Raw genomic sequence first — 23,935 nt, 5'->3', positions numbered from 1 at the left:
AGTCAGCTTTACTGAAAGTCTCCTTTATATTACAGAACTGCCATCACGACCTCGTTTCAGAAACCATGTAGTCAAAGGAGCTTATGTGAGCCCATCAGTCCTAACAGCCTCCTGTAGACACTGGTAATAATCCCATTTCTCTTAGTTGTCTTTGGGTACAGGTCAAAGTAACAACTGTGTCAGAACCCTAAGGCCTTGAAAAGCAGCTGTATTTCTTTAAAGGCAATTTACATGTGCTTTTGTTAGGAATATAAATTACAGAAAATGTTTGGGATAGACAGTTCCCTCTTTTAACTTAGATCTTGTTATTCTTTTTAGTCTTTGCAGTTGATTGAGTGCAACATAAGCCATTAAAATGTGTAAGCCAGATACAAATCTGAAAGAAGTGTGTTCCATCACTTGCACTGTAACAGATGAATCAATGTGAAAAAATAAAAACACATTTGTAAACTATTGGGACAAAAGCTGAAAATCATGACTTTTATCTTGAGCAAAGAAAAGAGATCTTTTCAAGAACTGTCTTATTTTTTTGGCACCCTTGGTTGCAGTTTCTTTTTGAAAGGTTGAGTGGGGATCTATTCCAAGATAAGTTTTGTTGCCAGTTTTTTTTGGTTAAAACTTTTTATAACCAGCTATCAGCCATAGCTCGTTAAGCAAGTTACAAAGTGCTGTCCTCTGCAAGAGAAAGAGAAAACAAAAGCTAAAAAAAGCCGAAAAACCCAGTATTTGCAAAAGCAGTAAGGTTTGTAAAGGCATATAGTGAATTAGAATTCACTATCTCTTGCTTAGTTTCCTACTTCCCTTAAGTGTAAACATGTCAAATTCCTCCAGATGCTAGTTCACTGTGATAAGTTCAGTGTATCCTTACCCATTGTTATTCCCCTGTCTGCCTTTTCTCTCCTTGTGATGTTATACAACCAGGATATATAGCATATAGCAAAATTAGGCTGATGCAAATATACCACCACTTCCAAACAGATTTTAAAAAAAAAACAAAACAACAAACATATGTTTTAGAAATACAAGAAAAGTAAAGTGATTGCAGTAGCTAATAAAAGCAGTTAATGCTTTAAAACTTGTATGTGTTATATGGAAACAGATACTCACTTCTTGTTTGGCTATTAAACTAAAATAAAAACATATAATAACCTAATTGTTATTTTTCAAGCATCAAAGTTTGAAAAAGTCATTTAGCTTACAGCTTTAGTGAAATCTTAATATTTGTAGAAAGCAAGTGATCAAAAATGGTTGTATTTCTTTTTTATTTTTCAAGTTTAACTGAACTACTGAGGATTTATCCCTGTGCAAGACATCCAAAAGCATGTTAAATTTAAAAACAATTAAACACTTTATCAATGTAAGGAATTGTACAAATACAAGTGAGGAACTGGTTAGATAACAATTTTAAAATTTAGATGTATAAGCACAAGCTAGCAGCAACATTATTGTAACAAGAAGCATCATATAGAAAGATGGTAATGGGAAAAAATCAGTAGTCACCATGTGCAATAGCTTTTGTTGTTCTCAGGTGGAGTTGTGTACCTCATCAAAGAGATATATTGCTTCAGGTAAGGAAAGTTTTAAAAGATTTCAAAAGTATCAAAGAGGAATAAAAAAGCCTCTGAATTTGTGCTGATTAGGGGAAGAATTGAACTTTCACTTTCACCATGGAATGGAAGGTTTAAATTGGACTGAAGTTCCACAACTTTCTCAAGAGAACCAAGCAGTCCTTCCCCCCGTCAAAAAAAAAAAAGGGGAAACAATTCTGAAGTATTTGCATAGACCATAGACTGAAGGACCATTTCCAAGGTGCTTTTAAACCTAATTCATCCAGACCGTTTTTGGTGGGAAGCAATACCTACTTTCCATTACTTTCTTTAAAGACTGATTGTGAATCAATAATCTATGAAGCTATGGCCATTATCTTCATTAGTCTCATTTTCCTTGTTATCTATAGTACATGCTCCAAAGATGTGAAGAATTCTGTTTCTGCTTTATTTTTCATTTGGTACCTTAGCATATTTTTTTTTACTTTTCCCCTTGCTTCAGCAAATAGTGGTAAGACAACCAAACATAAACTGAGTTTTAACCACCTCAGACGTATGATTTTATTATTCATTACACATGGATGTGGGGGCAAAAATGTTCAGTAGCAACTAGAATAAAACATTCAGACCTGAATTTAGAATATGTAATTTAGAAAACAGAAGTCATGTTCTTCATTTTAAGGCAGGTTTTTGTCTTTGTTTTCCAAATCTAAGCAAAGTCAGACAATTAACTATTGTAATATCTGAAGGGTACAGTCCATTGCTGATTAATTTTAAGCTCTGAGTAAATAAAGCATGAAGTGGTATTAATAATATATATACATAAAATACATATATATAAAATAATCTTTTTATTCACTTCTATTAAATACATGTTTACACATGATAAAGTCTACCAATTTAGTAGCCACATTACATGAAAAAAGAAAACAGTTAAATTTTTTTATTAGAAATACAACAGTATATATTGCAAGCTAAGTATTTATTTCAAAATTGTAGGCAGCATACAAGCAGTGTTAAATTTTTATAGGACTATGTAAAGTTACTCTTTCCAGATCTGCTGTTCTTTACGTTGGAGCTATTTTACTTATTAACCAGTGAACAGAGAGAAAGTCAAAACAAACCAGAAATTACTACGAAAGTTGTATGCGCTTAAGACATCCTGAGGAGCAGGTAACTGTAACATCACCATCAAGGAAGAATCTGCATACCTGGCCCATTTTTTGCCCACTGGAAGAAGCCACACTGTTTTTCCTTCCCGAGAGGGCACACAAAAAAGTTCTTTCCGTTATTGGGACCAATCTTCAACACAGTCTTCATAATGCATCGCTTGCCATGGCAACAAAATGGAAAATCCAAGTCAGCCCACTGCCAAAAGAAACAGGCTTTAGGCACACGTGATGGCTATTAATTCCATATTTTAGAACTGACAATAGAAACAGATCTACAGGGCATTCTACCCTAGAAGAAACTGTTCCTAGTAGTTAGGATAGTTCTATCTCTTTTGTGATCACTATTTTAGATTTTTCTTTAACATCAGTTGCAACTTCACACACTTTGACTGGTGCAACTTTGATTGATGTTAACACATAGTTTTCTTCAAATTAAGGCATTACAGTCATTACTATCTTAACTTCATCTATTAACTACTTGATAGTAAGTGACTGCCAGGTCACTTACCAGGTCAAACTCTTCTCAGACACATACATTCATAGCAAGGAGCAGTGGCCACCAATTGCAGCTAGGAAGATCAGGTTAGGTATTAGTGCAACCGTGGGAGCAGTTGCCCAGGCAGATTATAGATCTTCATCCTAAAAGGCTTTCAAGATTTTGGCTAGACAGAAACATGGCTGATGATTAGATCTAGTTTGCCATAGTCCTCCTTCGAGCAAGATGCTGATCTGAACAACTTGTACAAGTCCCTTCAAGCCAATATTTCTGCTATGCATATGTTTTACATCACACGGAAGCAGATTAGGAGCATTTGCACAAGCAGGTCTCTTTTCAACAGTAAGAGAAGTAACTAAAACTGTAAGTTTATAACTACTATTATGGTCTTAGTTTCAATTCAGTGTGTGAAAGTATTTAGAATTACCTCAAACTTTAAATGCAATATATCTGTCCACAGTTACAGATCACTGGGGCAAGGAGGCTGCAGGAACAACTGCTTATTATAAAACAAGCCCTTAAGTCTTATACGTACTTGAAAGTAGTCACACCGGGTTTTCCTGGGTAGAGGGCAGGAATAAAACTGCCTGCCCTTGTTTTCTCCGTCCTTTCTCACCACCCTGAGGCTGCAGAGACGGCTGTGTTTGCTGCAGCGAGGATGGCCCATGCTTAACGTACGAGTATCATCTGTCACATTAGCTTGAGGTGCGCTGTAATGACAAGTTACAAAATGACTCCTGTGAAAAGTTAAAGGGGTTACCAGCCAAAGAATTCTCTCCTACCATTACAATAGCTCACTCAGTGTACTTTTACACACAATGACAGTCAAAAAGCTTGCTTCTCTAATGCACCCTATTGTGTCTTTAAAGCTTAATGACTGCTAGGAGTAAAGAGACAAGACTATGTGCTTTTCTTGAGGTATTATACCAGTCCTCCCCACCACGTTTTAAATTATTCTGAAGTATTCAAATTCATCTACAAAACGAAATAAATATTACCACTGCTATTATACTCCCCACGTCTAATTCTGACACGGTTTAAAAGAGTATTTTGCTCTCGGTGGGAAAAAGACCAATACCAAGTCATTACTCCAGGTTGAAGGCATTTGTATGCTTCACAGAAAAGACTCCCACCCTCTTTACTAAAAAGTTACAGTAATGCTCCAAATCGTATTTGGACAAGAAGTAGTTCAGCTGAGAGGATGGAACAGAGTTCTCTGAATGGGATAAAGCTTCTCTCTTTCTTCCTCATGATTGAGATAGTCAGAGATTATCTGAATGCAATACACAAGGCTTCATTTAAAAACCGTAACATGAAAAAGATGAATGCTCTGAAATGTATCTTTCCAATATATTTATAGAACAGAAAAGCAGTGATGGGACCTTAGTGAAAAAAGAAAATATTAATTCATTCTGTTCAAGCTTAGGAATTTTATGTTCTCTTCTATGTCTGGAAGATTGCAGCCCTACAGACATCAGCAGTTTTCTTCCAATGCCTCACTAAAACACAAGAAGACAAAAATGGCCAACAGATTTTTTTTGTTGGTTTTGGTTGGTTTTTTTCAGTTTGTTTTTTAATTTTGTTTAAAACATTTAAGTTGATGACTTGCTACAACTACCATGTTTTCATGATCGATATTGTCTCATTTCTTCTTTGCAGTCATCTGTACTCTCAGTTATCCTGCCTACATCCTCAGTAGTCCTCTGCTGAGAGTGCAAGGAGAAATTATATTCATACAGTCTAGCCTGGCTAGTCAGTGAGATCTCATTTCAAAATTTGTGCTTCAACAATGCAAGAAGTAATTTCTGTATTTCAGAACAGACACATGACCAGGAATTTTGTAGCGTATCATCAATATTTCACATTCAGCCTGCAAAATTTACCACTGTAAGTGACATCTACCTGGCACTCCCATTACTGCTGTGTATGTGTGCCCAACTTTTCCTTGACAACCCTCATAGATTCTCACATTTCTCTTAACTAGGCAATGAATGTGTCTGAACAGGGCTGTGTAAATAAAAATTCAGGACGGGTAGAGCATTAAAGTGGTTGTATAAAACGGGGATGGAAGTTAAGAGTAAAAACAGTGATGGAAAGTTCATTAAGGCACCTGTATAGAGCTTGCTATCATGGAAAATGTTGAAAACTGGTAGTTGACAAATAATTTTAATTAGAATATATTCATTCACCTAGCTTCCTTTTGTAATCTTTCACAATGACTTAAAGATCTCTCTAAGCAGTGGCAACTACAGCGCTAAGATCAAACAACTCCTTAGGTAGAACTGTGCTTGTTGATCTATTAAAGCTATACTGTACTATTCCATGGGAATAGCTGAACTATGAACAGCTGTTTAGCTAACAGCAGTACTGGCCAAAATGAGGACTTTTCCAGTGACAGCCTAGGTCATTCAGTGCCATTGAAATCATGTTAAATTATAGTTAGCCTAGAATAAGTTACCTCTGGCAGAAATCCAAAGACAACACTGTCTGAGCCCAACAGCACAGTATTCCATTAATCTTTGGGGATAAAGTTTGTTTATGGGATTATAAAGACTGGTTTTTATGTTAGAATACATACCTGATTGCTATATTGTATTTGTGAACTGAGGGTATATGATCAGTTTTCTGTTTCTTCTGTATGTGTTGGAAAGAGACAGGTTGCTGACAGGAGGACAAAGCCAGAGCATTTACGTGTGTTGAGCAGTCCTTGCCTGTGTTTCCCTCTGACTGGTAGGCATTGCTTTGGATCTGTTTACAACTGCTTTTTGGAGCAACACACTGAGAGTATCCATCAGATATTTGGGTACCATTTCTCAAAACATCTTTGTTACCAAGATCTGTTAAGACAAGGGTTGTAGTTCCAAATGCAGTTCTCCTATTGATCTTTATTTCTGTGCTTGGTTTTCTGAACTCATTACAAGGGTACTTCATTAAGTTTACGTCAAAGGCTGCAGAATCTTCAACATTCTCCATCTTTGGAACTAAGGAAAGAAGTTATTAGTTATAATCCACCTGCATAGAGTTAGACATTATATTTCTGATCTATATTCGTAAGTCATCATATGGAAAGTGAAAGAGCAAATTTACAATACCATCTTGAAAGATCTGTCACAGGTTAGATAGAGTACCACATTTCTTACACTAAGAAAAGCTCATGCACTTTTGGAATCATGTAAAACGTGTTTCAAGATAACATCACTATTGCTTAAACAGGACCAAATGTTAATAGTACTCTGTAAATGAAAACTACTGGACAAATAACCTTATAAAATCAGAGGGATTAAAATATTTATATTTTTTAAAATAATCTTTTATAAACGCCTGCAATGGGAGATCACGGGGTATGGTACCTACAAGTATCAATGCATTATACATTTTTAAAGTATTATTTTATTATTGACATGAAAAGGAATATTCACTTGTTGGGTTTTCTAGTGTTTTCAGTTTTCCTGTCCTTCCCTTACTGTAAGAGGCTTTTACGAAGCAAGCAGTTCAGACTTGTGCTTTGTGTATATTTCCTGACATGAACCAACAGTTCCTTCACAGAATCAGAGGCCTGCCTAGTGGGCAACTTACTTACAGTGTGTCTCCCTCCTCTATCTTCCCTCCATACAAAAAAGAGGGAATTAAGCAGAAGAAAAATGGGTAGGTAAGGCGCACAGAAGGGCACACTCTCTCCAAAGGTATTCTCACTCAAACAAAATAAGAATCTCTACAGTTTACTTGGGACATTACTTGGTTCCAGGCTCCTTCCATTTTGCTGCTGCTGCACAGTGAAACATATCGGTTTCAGTGCATTCAGACCTTTCAAGAAAGAACAGTAGCTTGGCCTTGTACTTAGCAAAGAAGCAAGGAAATCGTGGTATAATGGCAATTATCTGTGTCTACAGACTGAATTATTCTGGCTGTATGGCCAGCAGCTAATTTTACATACTAAGTACTCTGTTCTCAAAAATTGAAACATTTCTGCTGACAGTAGTTAATTTTAGAAACAATAAAAAGACAAACACTGAACAAAGTGAGAAGGCAAGAAATCTTAAGGTTTGAAAAAAAAAGAGGTAAGCAAATTCATCTTAAAAAAAATTCAAATATCGCTCCTATGATGCAAAAATGAATCTTATTTTTTTTAAAAAAAGAATTTTTCCAACAGCATTCCACCAGGTCCAGCACATCTTCAAATTCCAGGCCTGTTTTCAGTAACGGCATGTAACTAAACAAGTTAAACTTATATAACTTATAAGTCCAGAAGAAGGAATAAGATTTTTTTCAAAGCTTAAAATAAAGCATTTGTGCATATGACAGTATATATTTTAAGGTCCAGCTGACAGTATTAATTCCAGGGTAAATATTAGTTGGTAAATCTGATTCAAGAAACAGATTAAAATTTTCAGGTTTCTGGTGGTGATTTTGCAGAAGAATTATGCAAGATTAGCCTGTGCTGGCAAAAACCATCATGAAAGGCACAAAGACGTACTTTTATTGATTCGTGACCTGAGGAAATGGACTTTAGCTGGTGTGAGATAAGAGTTTCACACACATCGCTCCATTCATAAAAGGATTAAGCAAGGAAGCAATACTTCATGTAGATAACAGCATTAGAAGCTCCAGCAAGAGACTAACAACAGATTTAGGTAAGAAGTCTAGAATCATTTTTACTCTGAACTTGGAGGGAAAAAAAACAGCTCCTGAGAAACTGACATCCTTTTAGAAAAGGGTACCAAAATATACTGCTTTTGTTCGCATGAAAGAATAATAGTTACTTTTCTGTCTGCTGTTGATTTTTCATTTAGACTTATGCAGCAAACTTTGAATGATTTTAAGAAGAGTTGAAAGTATGGTGATGTGTCTCACTCCTTGCCCCAACAAAAATAAAGGGTCACTGAAGAGACGTATTTATAGAATCCCACCTGCACATAAAGTTGGAATACGTTTTTAGGGTGTAAGACAAGACAGTTTCCATGATTGTCTGTGTAAGATTTCCCCAAATCTGACTTCCAATTAGCTACAGTTATATAAATATGATTCACAATAAGACACTTCTACAGTTCTCAAAACTACATCAAAACCACAGTCCTCCCCCCTTTCCCAGCATAGATGCCAGATGACTCTTCAGTACCTTCAGGCCTTGAAGTCAAACAGGCATCACAAATTTCAGCAGAAGGCTTGTTTGTTAGGGTACAGCGCATACACGTCCACTCCTCTTCAGATTTCTGAGCTACATGTTCATTAGAACATGACCCCCTGCCATATGCCCAGCCAATTAGGCTATATCTAGTTGGCAGTTTGCTGTGAAACAAAAGAATGATGTTAGTATTTTCTGACGTTCCTTCTACAAATTGCCTTACACCACTATGTGCAGGGAGGCACAGGGCCACAGAACAAACAGCACAGAGTGTTATGCCTGCCTATCATAGTTTGGACAGCATGTCATGGTTCAAGTTTGATTTTTTTTTTTTCTTTAACTCAAGGGCAAATCTTTCCAGATGCTGCACAAGTAATACAAATAAAAATATTTAAACAAGAAATTGACAGAAAGTTAATTATTAACTGAGGTACTCTCCAGCACAATGCCCCAGCCTCTCAAATTCCCTACCGTTTTCAAGTACTGCAGCAAAAAACTTCGTGAGAAAGGGAGACTGTTTCAGGGCTCCCTTGTACAGAACACTTACTAACAAATGCATTACTGGATGAAGAACTGTTTAGAAACTGAACTGCAGAAAGTCACATAATCTAGCAAACTATTTTTTTTGCTCTCATTTAAATGCTATACGTAAGTCCTCTTTGTTATCATAACAGCCAACAGCACTGAAAGCCTTAAAAGTTAGAAAGTTTCTTGTTTGTCACTATTTGCTAGAAAGCCTTTTAACATGTAGGAGCCTGTTCAGAATTAAGGATCCTAGCTGTGACATGTGAGCCAAAGCCATACTCCAGGTACTTCTAAATATTTAGTTCTATTGATTTTCCTGTAAACTATAATAACTCCTATGTTGATACACTGATTTAGAATCATAGTTACTCTTTTACAGTCACTATATTCAAACATTGACAGCAAGTTAAATGTAACTTGAACTTATCTGTTCACTAAGTTATGTACTTACATTTTTAAGTACTATATTATCAACCAACTCACGGTTGATATGTTGTCAAGTGTTTTTCTCCATAGCTTTTGTGCAATTTTGGAGATTTCTTTTAATCCAAAGAATTTAGGCACTTCAATTAATAATGCAAATGCTGTAGTTGGGAACATATGTGTGACACTCCCTTGACCTATCACTTTTCCCATAATTAGCACTTGCCATATCAGACTAGATTCCTAAGGTAGTGGTAGAGATATCCACTACCTACCACATGTCTTCCACAACAGGAAGACTAAGGAGGATAATGAGAACTGCTGACACACCAGAGATCCTGTGCTGTCGAGAGGTAGAACAGACATTACAGTAGCATTCACCAAACTACTGTGGCTAGATAACAAAACAGCCAAACTCTAAATGTTAAAATGGGTATTTTCACATTATTAGATCAATTGTTCTACTCAGTTATCAAAAATGCTTTACTAGACTGAGTATATTCAGCATGTCATGTTTTGGAGTTTAATTCCATGTTGTTCCTCTGGTCTGTCTGTCACATCATGTCATCTCCCCCACTCCCTTCCCATTTTATGAAATATGGGGGGGAAAGTGTATTTTTAAGGTTCAAGGCACATTTGAATTTGATGAGGTAAGCTTATAAAGGGCATTTCTTCATTTCTTCAGTTGAGCAAAATCATAAACTACTTGACTTGACCCGAGAACCACTGGGTTAAATTCCACAGTTTATGATCTGAAGCAAGTCAGTCTGATCACACGGTGTCTCTCAAGTCTTCAAATGTGAAAAGCTTGGATTAGTAGATAAATCACTTGAGCTACATATACTTTTACATAGTAATGGTTACTGCTTAATTGAAAAAAGACCAGTAGAAAACAAAGACCTGACCATCAGCATAAGGACAACACAAGAAACAACCTTTGTATTTTACAGCTACCATTACAATGTTTTTCACTGAAATACAGTACGGTTTAATTATTTATTTAAAAATACAATAACAAAACCCCAAATCACTACTTGTTCTAGAACAGAGAGAGATATATTTTTTTCCTTGCATCATTTTCTCATTATCTGACTCAATGGAACATTGCTGTTTTCCTGTCCTTCTGCAATATATTTCTCATTATTGCTTTCTAAAAATACAGCAGATTGGGGTTATCAGCATGTGAAATATTTATCTTCCATGCTGGAATTTTCTATATTTGATCTGTACTCAAAAGTGATTTTTAAGCTTTAACCAAAATCCCTTCAGCCATCTGAGTCTTAAAAGAAGCTTGGAGCTAGGAGAGGGATTTGTGTGTTCCATAAATCTTATCTAAAAATGTATATATATACACACACACTAATGAAGGCAAAGTTTGCAAAGTGAAGCAGTATCTTATATTAAATTGACAGAGCTCAGTATAAAAAAGCAAAATTCTGAAGCCTCAGATGAAAATTTTCAAGAATAACATAGGTATCTAAGCCTGAATAAGATGCTTTTGGAACTTTTACCTTTTGACCCTTTGTGATATCAAATGCATTTTCTGCTTTCCTGAAATAAAAGGAGGAAAGCTGCTGCTAGCACAATTTATGTGGAACTCAAAGTGCCTCTATGGCACACCTATAGCAAAAGCTTTTTAAAACCGATAAGAAGGAAGAAAAGAAAAAATCCTAAGCCCCTACAATATTTGCTGCACTCTGAATTTACTGAAGTTTTAGTTATCCTCAGTATAACTCTAAAGCCAGAACATCTGTGAGGGGGCTATCCTGTGAAAAGAGAGACACACAGATTCCTGCTTTATGCTATTCAACTCAGTTGTGTGTAAACATCCAAGACCATTATATTGATAACACCAAGAACAAGGGGCAACTTTTCCAGTCAATTAATTTCAGTAAACAATTCTCAGTACTCTGAATTGTTTTATAATTCCTACACTTGATTAAAGTAATAGCTACTTCATGACAGATGGGGCCTTTGAAAGAAATAGTATCAAAGAATCAAAGCTTCTAACCATTTTTAAATACCAATGGCCAAAACATTTTTCTGTTGCAAGGTGTCCTGTCCTCATCTAGCATAGGGTTTATTTAGTTATAAAATGCACAGGGATCCATTCTATTTGAAAAGAGATGTCCTCTTACTATATCAACACTTTGAGGTGCTTAAAAGTGTCACAAAGTTACCATCATACCTGAGATTGACAAGCTGGGGATCCGCCTTTTGACACTGGGAGCAGAAGTAAGTCATCCTGTTATTCTCTCCTAAACGACACACAGTGATGTTCCCACTGCACTGACCACAGGCTGGGCGCTTGTACACTTTGTAGTGTTTGTAGAGTGGGGACCCAGTTTTGCGGCACTAAAACAGAACACGTATCAATCCATGTTAGAGACTCAGTATAAATTTTATGTCAGTCTGAAGTTAAAATAAAAATAACCCTACATAAACTGACAGCTCAATGATTAGATGATGATTTAAGGCACACTCATAAGGGCTATATCTGAATTTCTTATTATTTTATGTAAAAAATTGACAAATCAGTTATAACAGTGTCTATAATTCTCCACATAATGGAATAAAAGATAGACAGAAAAAACATACTAGCATGGTGCAAGCAAATACATGCTAGGAACTCCCTGAGTTCAGCTGGACCAGCTAGCTCTGATTTAGCACCAGTCGTCTTTGACCTGGCACCTGTAGGAGTGTCCTTGAAGAGATAATAAGGTCCAATCAAGGCAGCATAGAAAACAGAAATAAAACAAAGAAAAACCACAAAATCAATACCACCTCCCCTCACCCCCAAAAGAACAAAAAACACACCACAGAGCCAGCTCAGACCTGATGCTACAATCTGGGTTAATCCGCCTTCCCAAAACCTAAAGAAGTGTTCAATGCAGAAATATTCCAGGGATTCTGCAAATGTTGGTTAGTGCCCAGTAAAGTTCCTCAGCTTCATCTTGGCCCTGGCCATGCCAGACAACTTGGCTCGTGAAAAGCCACTTGGCAGTATGGTAAGCTCCCTAGATCCTGGCAGAAAGTCATATTAAATTAAGTACAGTACAAGCCCAAGGGCACAGTGGCCTAAAGAGTCTCCAGACAGCTGACAGGCAGGCACATCTCATGAGACAATTCATATAGCTAAAAGTGGTAAAAAAACAAACAAGAGCCCAGTAGAGATTCAGCCAGCTCTGCAGAGCCACAAGAGTTGCTGCACTACAATAGCAATTTCTTGGGCACAGTTCAAACAGTACCACAGCTGGCCCAGCAGTACCAGCTCAGCTCTGGCAGGGTTCAATAGCTCTAGCTCCACAATGTATGAAGACTCCTGGAGTTCTCTCAAAGTACAGGTGTCTCTGAGCACAGCATATTTGCTTCTGCTGTGCTTTTATTCATCAGCCTTGCTGAATGAGAATGCCTGTGCCAGTACAACCTAGTAATTCAATCAGAAGGAATTAATAATATATATTGGCATGAATATTCACAAGCAGTTTGCTTTTTTCTCAGGGTTTACAGACAGTTTCTTATGAGTAGTTTTTTTCCCATCCAGTTATGTAAAAAACAAACTAAAGCAACAGCTTTTTACACAAACAAGATTCTTCATCTTTGGACCTGTAATGATACAGTATGATTAGTACAATCTATAACAGTCTATAAAAAATTATTAAGCACTCTGCCTCATATTATCATATTTTCATTATGCATTTTAAGGAGACTTAGAAGGAGAGGCTAGCTCTTAAAAGCACTTAACTGTTGAATACTTGCCAAGTGTTGATTGTAAAAGTTTTAAAAATCGCTACACTGAGCAACAGAAAGTTTAACTTTTTGTTAAGACTTGTTTATTACCAGTCTAAAAGCCTGTCACACATTTAGATTCCCCAGTATTATAGTTGTTGTAGAACTACATGCTACCTCTTTATTGGTAGACTTCACTGTGAAGTTTGGAGAAAGAAAAGACTTCCATAGCCAATAAACTAAAAGGACTCTTCAGTGGGTTGGAGGAAAGAAAACAGTTAAGCAGACTAACTGATTAAACAAATCACATTTTTCGCCTTAGTGATTGAAAGATGGCATTTGGAACATTAAGTACTCTCCTCCTAACCTACCAAAAAAACCACGTTTTAGCAGCACTAGCTCCTTGCTTTCATGAAGACCAAGAGAAACAGACAACAATTTCACCACTGCTGTTCATTTCTTTGCATGCAGCTTAAAGAAATAAAATGTAGAAGGATTAGGTCAAGTTCTCTCTTTTTCTATTGTGGAAAGTTAAAGAGCAATGAGGACCTATAGACTTTACAGGGGAAGAAATTAAATCCTACTGAAGTTGTGACAGTAGTGAGAAACTGTAATTTATTTCACTTTAGCAATGAAAACCATTGTTTCAGTTAGGGAAATAAGTTGTTAGCAGTTATGATCTATTTAGTTAAATAAATATACTTGCTATTTAAGTTTCATAAAGGAAGCCACATGAATTACCTTCATAATTCCCTGGGGCAATCTCTAGTTTCCAGTTTTAAGAGTGACCTTTATGTTACCTGACATATAAGTTTGTGTTTAACCTACATCAATTCTGACATATTCAGAGTGACGTTACAGCACATTCACAGAAAAACTGAACTGGCCTTCAGGCAACATCTGTGAAACTTTTCTGGGCCAGCCTGTGCATACTTTTACAATCTTGACTCCTCCACTTTTCCATCATTTGTCAATTCACAATTAATAAAGAGCACACAATTCAACATTCCTATTCATGGAAACACTTGTCCTGTTGCATCTTTTTACTGTTTTCACTGGATGATCACATACATCTAATGTGCCAGAGTCACGTTTTGGAGGCTTCTCAGAAACATGTGCCAATACCTTATAAAAAAGCAGGGTAAAATCACGTGTCATTTTCACCAAGTGACGTATATGCTCATCTGTCAGTTGGCAAACCTGTGAGAAAGACAAGAATGATTTTTAAAATATTACAATGCTAAGGGACAACAGAAAAAAGACTTATTGAGGCAGGTGCACTTTGAACACTGATATGGAATTGTTATGATAATTGAGACTGTACATTATATGTATCATCTCAGTAAAACAGTACATGTTCACATTCTATACCACACAAACTCACTGCTTCCATACCAAACAATGTGCATTCCCTCATCCAAGGAAAGGACTTGGTAAAAATTTCAGTTGTCTTCCCCTATATTGACCAAAGAGTTAATGACCACATGAAACACGTAGAGTTAACAACTCCTACTTCCCTCCTAACATCTTCATGATTATGATACAACCTAATATCAGAGGCTCTTTCTTAATATTTAGATGTCATTAAAAACCATCTTGAGACATTTCATTCACCTTAACAGCTGGATGAAGACCACTATCAAACAGTGCTTCATTTTTTATGATATTTCCCACTCCAGGTAATACTGCTTGATCCAGTAACACATCACACAACATGCGAGTTTTGTGTTGCTTAATCTCACTTTCTGCTCTTAAAAAGCTAAACTTTGGAGAACAGACATCCAAGCTTTCCATCATTCTCACTTTCTGCTCACTCTCAGTTGCATTTCTGGAAGAGAAAAAATTCATTAGGATTTATTTTTGTTTTAAAAATATTCCAATATCGCAGCATGGTTTTAAAAAAGAACACAATAAAGTATTATAGAACATTATATGCAGATAATAGGAACCATGAAAATACCAGTGACAGGAAGAGGCACAGAAATTACATTAGCCACCCCTTCCTGTGTTTGGACCATCAAATATAACTAACTGGTGACATGGTCCAGTAGTTACAACATATTATAAGTGTATATATATATATAATATATGGTATATATAAATATACTACAATAATGATAAATAAACTACTATATATAATATATATATACAGTAGTGATTTATCACTAGTAGTTACAACATGACCATATATATATTTATATTTTTAAGATAAATTTTTATTTTATTAGGTTAAGCATAATCATTTAAAAATAATACAGAACAAGATGTCTCAGGCTTACATAAGCTTTTATGTTTTGCAATTTTAAATATGCATACATAAGTTATTTGAATTTACATTTTCCTTTTCTCTCAAGAGCCTCAAACAATTTAAAATCAAGCTTGCTGTAATTTTTATTAGCAGTGTGAAGTACAATGGTGATAGACATAAAGATCCACTTAATGTAAATTTGAACAATTATACCAATTTGGCTCCAAAAAGAAATATAAAAACCCAACCTTGGGAGCATAAAGATTTGAAGCCAGTAATCATGGCACGTTGTTACTCTTGTTAAGGAAGCGAGACTTTCATGGAAAGTAAAGGAGCAATGGAGTTCAGCATTCAGATTTAAGGACTGAATTAAACCAAACTTTCATTCCCAGTCTTGACACTCTCTAATGGGACTACAGTATGCAACTACTTTAACTGTATGTAAGCTCTGATACAAAGTAACAAAACTAAATTACCATGCCAATAAATATGATATGTTTAGAAAGTTTTGTCTTGATAGTATCCAAGCACTTAACAATTTGTGTGTGATTATTCATTATGTTCTTAAAAGAATGTTATAAAAATAAATAAATCAATCTGTTCAATTTAGTTAGTTTCTGCTTTACCTATACTCTACTGTCACATCAAAAAAACAAACAGTATCCTCTGTAAGCTGTATCTCCAAAACTGGTAGTACTCCATTTCTGTCTTTGCTTCCATCAGGATTAATGCACATGGAACCGTTCATACCAAAGTGAATCCTTGGAGAGAAAGAGAGCTTTTATAGTTATTTTAAGTTAACAATGTTTCCAAGCATAACACCAGTCTATTTTTTGAATTTGTGAACCTTGCCTAACCAAGTCAGTATATATGTACATTAATTCTAGTTATTACCAGTAACACAGCAACAAACTATTTGCTTACATAGTGCTCAATTACTAGAGAATAAACAACCCTCCCCAAATCAAAACCACTCCAAAACATGGCAGTTTTCCAGCAATCTTCAGAATTCATTACACAGAAGTCGGACCTGATCATTAAGTAACACACTTTTCTGGTGTGCTGCACTTAGAATTTTTTTCACTTGACATGCTGGTCTTCCAACATAGGTTCTTAAACCTTCAGGGAGCCTGAAAGAAATGAAGCCACTTTACCAGACAATTTTCTGTTAAATCAGGCAGAATTCATCTTGTATGAAAGGAAAGATTTCAGTCCACACATTGCCAACCCTGTTATCACATCACAACTACATCCAATAACACCATAAACAAAGTAATTAATATTTGCCATATGTTGTCTTCTGCTTTCCTTTGCTTACAGCCAAGGCAAAGGCTGCAGGTTGATTAAAATTTGATAAAAGAAATAAAACGAAAAATGCACAGATGGCAAAGTAGCAGAATAGACTCTTTTGAGCATTCATTTTACAGATCACTAATGCTTTAAGAGGTCTTACATTTTATAATATATTCTACCAGGAGCTAGTATGCTTGAGCAAAGGACAAGTTTGACTATTATGTCACACATTTTACTTATTACAAATTCACCTGGTACATTCAAGTCCGAAAACCCATGTCCTACTACTATACACTGTATATCAGAAAAAGTAGATAATTTTGTAGTTACAAAAAGATTTAACTGACTAAACTACATAAATGACGAAAAAAATGCAGTATATGGTGTATATTTCCTTTCAACCCCTCTTTGTTACATTTCAGGAAGGACAGGCATTTTAAATATTTACAGATGGATTAAGACATGTCATTAAATATAGTCTTAAGGGTAACTCTCTAAGTAACTTCCTCATAGCATTTATTTTTTTCAATTTTTAAAAACCTGTGTCTTTCCAAAACACTCTTCTTACAAGTCAGTTCAGGTGATACAGTTGTTTCAGCCACTTTTATTTTCAATCGCCATTTTCAATTCACAAGTGCCATGAACAGTTCTGCACAGGCTTAACTAGCCAAACTGTTTTAAACTTGGACAAATTTCTTTTTAAATCAAACTCTGGCATCTTGCTACCAAATGGTAATGTACTAAATGCTTCCAGAAAGTTATTTTTAAGATATGGCATTCACATTAATAGCTGATGGTTTCATTTACCAAGCTCCAGTATACTGTTTAAAAGGAGCATTAAGAATCACAGCTATTAGCTATCTTAGTGACTTGCCAGTTCATGACTAGAAAAAATAATCGAGCCATTACTACATGTTTACATTCAATAGCCTTAAGAAATCTATAAAATTTCACTCTGAAGTGTTTCATTACCTTTGATGTCCTGAAATAGGGCAAAACAGAATTTTTACTAATTTTTACTACAAATAAAAAAGCCATGCTAACTAAACCTAGGGTCTGTTATTCAATGATAACTAATAGTAAGGAGTTGATGACTTTTTTGTTGTTTTAAAATAAACAGTGAGACTTTAGAATTATTTAGTGCTACACAATATTGGAAGGATCTGCTTATATTTAAAACATTTTTCCCTGTAAAAATAAAAGATTTCTGGCAGCACAGACAGGCTACAACATAGAGATGCAAAAAACAGTGACAATGCACATTATCAAGTTCTAAGGGCTAAGATATAATTTCAAGTCAAGACAGTGGATGTCTTTCCTTTAAGGGATTTCGAGTCAACTATTAGTTGTTTCCTAAAAATATTTTAGTCCATTATCAGTTATGTAAAAACATATGTGCATTATCAATTTTCAGAAACTTTTCTAAACCATTCATCACTCCAAATTACATTAATAGCAGACCATAGGAATCTAGCTCAGAGCAAGATCTCTCACATAACTGTATCATTTCTATGGCAAAACACTCAGTTCACAAAAGTCTCTGCTGCACAACTTGCAACTATCAAAGAATCTTTTTCAATTTTCATTGATTATTTAATTGACTTTCAAGGCTAAAAAACAAAAAGAAAAAAAATTATTTTCTTCAGTGACTTTAATGACCCTGTTTAAATGGACATCAAAAAGCAGAAGTACTAATTTCTTCAGGTGTCCTTGCTCATCTCTACCTCTAGAAAAAAAAAGCTTCTAGTGCCTACCATGGATTACAAATATACTGAATTGGAGTTTCTAATTACTGTCCACAATATGGCAACATTTCAGAAGTATCTTCCTCATATGCAAGTCAGGTAAGCAGTAGCCAAACTGCATAAAACAATTTAATGGCCAGGTTAACTTCTCCCACCAGGAAGTCACTCCCCACTTGAGAAAATCCAGGAGAATAAAATTAGTTAATTACCCTTCATGGCCCAGACTTTCACAAGATGTGTCTGACATTATTCCAGCATGACTACCAGCTTTTTATAGGTAATCTTAGCAGAAGAGAAAAGCTGCTTTTGTTATGTTAAGAAACTGTGTACAGATATAGAATCTATATATCAGTAACCTTCCCCATGACAAGAAAGTTCTATATTTAAGAGTTAACTTTGATAAATAATAATACATCCTCTGAAGGTGTATTTCTTATTTCGTCTCCTGGCAGCCAGTCTTAGACTGCTGTAAGACACATTTTCTGAAGCCTTCATCCACCCCCTTTAACATCTTTAAGATCCACAAGATGCATTTTTAAAACAAGAGAATTAAGATCTTCAATATCAGATAATAAGTAATTTCTGCCTTCTGCATAGAGACCTTTCCCATACATAACTTCTACAAGGTTTCCCATCAGTGACAAGGCTAATGAGACTTCTTTAAATACAGCTTCTAGAACTATAACAACTATTTCCTATTTGAAACAAAGCATTTTAAAGACTAATTCTCCTTTTCAGGAGAATTAGTCTTTAAATTCAGGACTAATTCTCCTTATCATAGAGGATAATTTCCTGTTCCCGCTGGTAAATAAGTGTACCAGGGATGAGGCCCTGCTAGACCTTCTGTTTTCAAACAGAGAGGGGCTGGTGGGAGATGTGGTGGTTGGAAGCCTTCTGGGGCACAGTGACCATGAAATAACAGAGTTTTCAATACTCAGGGGTGCAAAGAGAGTCATCAATAAAACCTCTACACTGGACTGAATAGGCCCCCTGAAATCCAGGAGGAAACAACTAGCGGCCTGCTGAGTCACTTGGATCCCCAGTCTATGGGACCAGATGGGATCCACCCAAGGGTGATGAGGGAGCTGGCAGAAGAGTTTGCCCAGTTGCTCTCCATCATTTACCAATAGTCCTGGCTCACTGGGGAGGTCCTAGATGATTGGAAGTTGGCCAATATCACGCCCATCCACAAAAAGAGCTGGAAAGAGGACCTGGCAAACTACAGGCTTGTCAGCTCGACCTCAGTGCCTGGCAAGGTTATGGGGTAGATCATCCTAAGTGCAATCACACAACACCTACAGGATGGACAAGGGATCAGACCCAGCCAGCACAGGTTTAGGAAGGGTAGGTCCTGTCTGACCAACCCGATCTCCTTTTATGATCAGGTGACCCACCTGGTGGATGAGGGGAAGGCTGTGGATATTGTCTACCTGGACTTCAGCAAAGCCTTTGACACCATCTCCCACAGCACACTCCTGAAAAAGCTGGCAGCCCACGGCTTGGACAGGGGCACTCTGTGCTGGGTTAGGAACTGGCTGGAGGGCCAGGCCCAGAGAGTGGTGGTGAACGGGGCTGCATCCAGTTGGCAGCCGGTCACTGGTGGTGTCCCCCAGGGATCAGTGTTGGGCCCAGTTCTGTTTAATCTTTATTGATGATTGAGATGAGGGGATTGAGTCCATCATCAGCAAATTTGCAGATGTCACTAAGCTGGGGGGGAGTCTCAATCAGCTGGAAGGCAGGAGGGCTCTGCAGAGGGACCTGGACAGATTGGAGAGTTGGGCTGATTCCAACGAGATGAGGTTCAACAAGGCCAAGTGCCGGGTCCTGCACTTTGGCCACAACAACGCCCTGCAGTGCTACAGGCTGGGGGAAGAGTGGCTGGAGAGCAGCCAGGCAGAGAGGGACCTGGGAGTTTGGATTGACAGGAAGCTGAACATGATCCAGCAGTGTGCCCAGCTGGCCAAAAAGGCCAATGGCATCCTGGCCTGGATCAGGAACAGTGTGGCCAACAGGTCCAGGGAAGTGATTCTTCCCCTGTACTCAGCACTGGTGAGGCCACACCTGGAGTACTGTGTCCAGTTCTGGGCCCCTCAGTTCAGGAAGGATATTGAGGTGCTGGAGCAGGTCCAGAGAAGAGCAACAAGGCTGATGAAGGGACTAGAGCACAAGTCCTATGAGGAGAGGCTGAGGGAGCTGGGGTTGTTTAGTCTGGAGAAGAGGAAGCTCAGGGGAGACCTCATCACTCTCTAGAACTCCTTGAAAGGAGGTTGTAGCCAGGTGAGGGTTGGTCTCTTCTCCCAGGCAGCTATCAGTAAGAAAAGAGGGTATGGTCTTAAGCTGTGCCAGGGGAGGTTTAGGTTGGATATTAGGAAGAAATTCTTTACAGAGAGGCTAATCAGACATTGGAATGGGCTGCCCAGGGAAGTAGTGGATTCTCCATCCCTGGAGGTTTTTAAGATGAGACTGGATGTGGCACTTAGTGCCATGGTCTAGTAACCACGGCAATAGTGGATCAAGGGTTGGACTTGATGATCTCAGAGGTCCCTTCCAACCTGTCTGATTCTATGATTCTATGAAATCTTAGACTAAGAGAAAAGCAGTAAATTACCTGAACGTGTAACTATATCAGTATTTCCAGAATTTCGAAGAGGCTGATGAGAAGTTTCTGCATAATGCTTTCAAATCTTTGAAACTGACATTAGCAAAAGCAAGATGACCCACCAAATACAATCAGTCTGAATGCATAGGAAGCCTTTTTCTCAGTTCTTACCTCAAGGCTTTCTGATCAAAATACATAAAAAGTTCCTTTCCCAATGTCTCCACACCCCTGTAAATGTGTCCAACAAGGAAATCATGACCAGAGATTCTCCCCTCACTTGCAGCAGTCTGAAAAATGAGTACATACACACACGAAGATTAAAGAGAATTTATACTGCTTTGATTCTAGCATCAGTACACATTCAGCAAGCAGATGTATGAACTAATTTTTCAACTCAAACAACATGAACTATTTTCTCTTTAGGCTATTCTACGAAAAACAATGGGACTATTAACCCAGGAAGCAGTCACTATTGCTAATGCTATCATGACTTAGCTCAATTTTTTTCATAATTGAAACAATACATCTTTTTCTTCAGGGTATTTTATGTCTTTTCCTTCAAGTCATGAATTTACAGTAAGAGTCTCAGGCTGGTGTAAACTAAATAGATACAATTTGAGTATTAAAAACATATCAGAGTGTCAATTCTGCTATTTGCAGTTGTATATTCTTCTCCAAATGCTGATAATACACTTTCAGTGTTTCACACGGGAAACAGAAAACAGTGTTTCACATTTTCACAGAAAACCCTCCACTGAGCCCACAGAGATATTTCTCTCCTCCTACTAGTTTAAAGTCTAATCTCAGAAGCAGGTGAACAGCAAGGGGGTCACTACTAGAAGACAAGACCCTTAGGATGATCATTTGCCAATGAATAGAGTCTGCCCTGAGGTGACTTTTATTGTACAAAGCTATGAAGGAGTCTATTTGAGGCAATGAGAATTCTTTTTTGAAACCTCAGGAACATAACTCTTTAATTTAAAAAGCTTAGTCCTGAGAGATATAAACCTATAAAGACTAATCTTTGACATACCTTAGACAGACATATCTTGAACCACATTCTTCCATAAATTGTTATTTAATTGAAGTACTATCTTATCATGCCTTAATCACAAACTCCTTATATTCACTGAAGATGGGGAAAATTTCCCCAGCTTTCGCCTGGAGGCATCCAATATACTTACTTGGGCCACAAGCAACACAATTTTTCACAGATGAGCAAAACCAGACATGAAAAAAAAATACCCTAGCTACCTCTCTAATCAAAACCAGAGGTTTGTACCTTCACAGCTTATCAGCTAAGGCCTGCTTACTGACATCTCCACCTACTAGAAGGTCCCCTGGCAGTTTTATACTAGTGAATTATTTTATGCTGTCAACAAAAAGGATAAAAATTAGTAGGAAAACTACGTATTGTGTACATTGAAAGCAGATGCCACACCCTTTATTTAAATACTTGGTCTAATTAGAATTACTTTAAAAAAAATTATAGAAGCAAAAGCTCCCTTTCTGCAGGTTAACATGGTGCTAATAACACCAAGGCTGTCGGTTTGAACCCCATTTGGGCCATTCACTTAAGAGTTGGACTCGATGATCTCTGTGGGTCCCTTCCAACTTAGAATATTCTGTGATATCTGTGAAACATGTACCTTTCTCCCTTGTGTTTCATTCACACTAGAATCACAGAACGTTTTGGGTTGGAAGGGACCTTAAAGATCATCTAGCACATGCAAAGACTTAAGCGATTGTAAAAAAATTAGACTAGTAATAACTTCCCTAGTATTTCAGGTTTCCTGAAGCAAAGTGATATTTTGAAATTTACCGAAGAGAACCAGAGAGATTCTAAAAGTTTTCACTCGTAATTTCCTAAAGCTCCTGTTTCTACAGCTTCAGCATCTCTTTACACAGCCGACCTGCTAAGGCCTATTTATTTACCTTGTTGATGACAAGGATATTTTATAATTCAAAGGAAGAACAGAGATAGTATTCAGGGACGACACCCACCACCACCCACAGATCACGGCAGCCGGGGGCCAGGCGGGGAGGCACCAACCAGCCCCCTGCGCCGCGCTCAGCCCCAAGGAGCTCAAGCGCTGTGAGTCGCTGCCCGCGGCGGCTGCCCCGGCCCGCTCTGCCCCGGCCCGCCCTGCCCCGGCCGCCAAGCCGCTCCCCCGGCCCCGGCCCCTCGCTCACGGCGGCGCTCCGCGCTCCCCGCACGGCCTGTCGCCGCCGCAGCCGTGCCCGCAGGCGCTCCCCGCAGAGGGCACAGCCCGGGCCCTCCACCATGGCCGCCCAGCCCCGCGCCGCCGCCTCCCTTCGAATCTCCCGCTCGCCCGCGGTGACGCTGCCGCGCCGGGGGCCGGGCCGCCTCCGTGCGGCGGACATAGCGCCTCACATCCTGTTTATTTCCTTCGGGAGTGTGAATCTGTGCTGCTCTCACATACCTCATTAGCTCTTGCAGTCTGCCTAAAGCACTCTCGCAAGTGCATCTTCCTTTAAGACTTACTTGATACACATTTAGAATTTAATTTCAGTCTTTAAAAAGTCAGTATTTAATATGTTTTTGCAGTCAGTCCAGCTTTACGCAAGGGAAATGCTCCTTTCCCTGCTGCACTTGAAGCAAGAATAGGCATAATGAACTCTACGAGCTCTAAGAAATTTGAGGGAACTTGAAGTATAAGGTAGAACATTAGACACTGATGCCTTGTAAGGCGTACTTATGCTGGTGGAAGCTCTCAATGTTATTTCTCATATAAACAGTCCATATCCAGTCTTCTATCTGGGTTCAATCAAAATGTGTTTATTCCTAAAAGAATAACTTATTTTTTTTTTACATGAAAGGAAGTGGCTAAATCAGGCTAAATTACGAAATAAAACTTAATTTACATGTTCCACTAAAGTTTAGGTATGCTACCCTTGCTGCAAATGCCTTTTTTCTTTTTCTCAGTGATGTTTTTGCTCCGATCATCCAAAAATAAAACAATGAGACAATTGTCAGCCAGAGAATTAAGCTTACCAGGGAGAAATCATCAATGT

General features: G+C 37.7%; 1 protein-coding gene across 2 annotated transcripts; it reads right to left on the bottom strand.

Moving 5' to 3' along the window:
• Positions 1–453: 453 nt before the first annotated feature.
• Positions 454–23,288, bottom strand: NEIL3 (nei like DNA glycosylase 3). Of its 2 annotated transcripts, XM_064652549.1 has the most exons (11): positions 23,093–23,288; positions 21,071–21,186; positions 15,889–16,023; positions 14,629–14,842; positions 14,140–14,214; positions 11,474–11,640; positions 8,332–8,501; positions 5,794–6,196; positions 3,751–3,925; positions 2,759–2,915; positions 454–675 (listed from the first exon to the last, which is right to left on the bottom strand). In XM_064652549.1, exons 1-11 carry the CDS (start codon positions 23,282–23,284, stop codon positions 659–661), a joined length of 1,821 nt encoding a protein of 606 aa, XP_064508619.1. In that variant the 5' UTR covers positions 23,285–23,288; the 3' UTR covers positions 454–658. The 2 variants fall into 2 exon arrangements, with proteins under 2 accessions (XP_064508619.1, XP_064508617.1); XM_064652547.1 differs by lacking the exon at positions 454–675 and having other exon boundaries at positions 2,084–2,915; positions 23,093–23,287.
• Positions 23,289–23,935: the final 647 nt, after the last annotated feature.

The sequence above is a fragment of the Pseudopipra pipra genome, chromosome 4 (genome assembly GCF_036250125.1).
Source record: "Pseudopipra pipra isolate bDixPip1 chromosome 4, bDixPip1.hap1, whole genome shotgun sequence".
Taxonomy (NCBI): Eukaryota; Metazoa; Chordata; class Aves; order Passeriformes; family Pipridae; genus Pseudopipra; species Pseudopipra pipra.
Note: the sequence above shows the minus strand (reverse complement) of the source record. Positions and strands in the feature narration are given on the sequence as shown.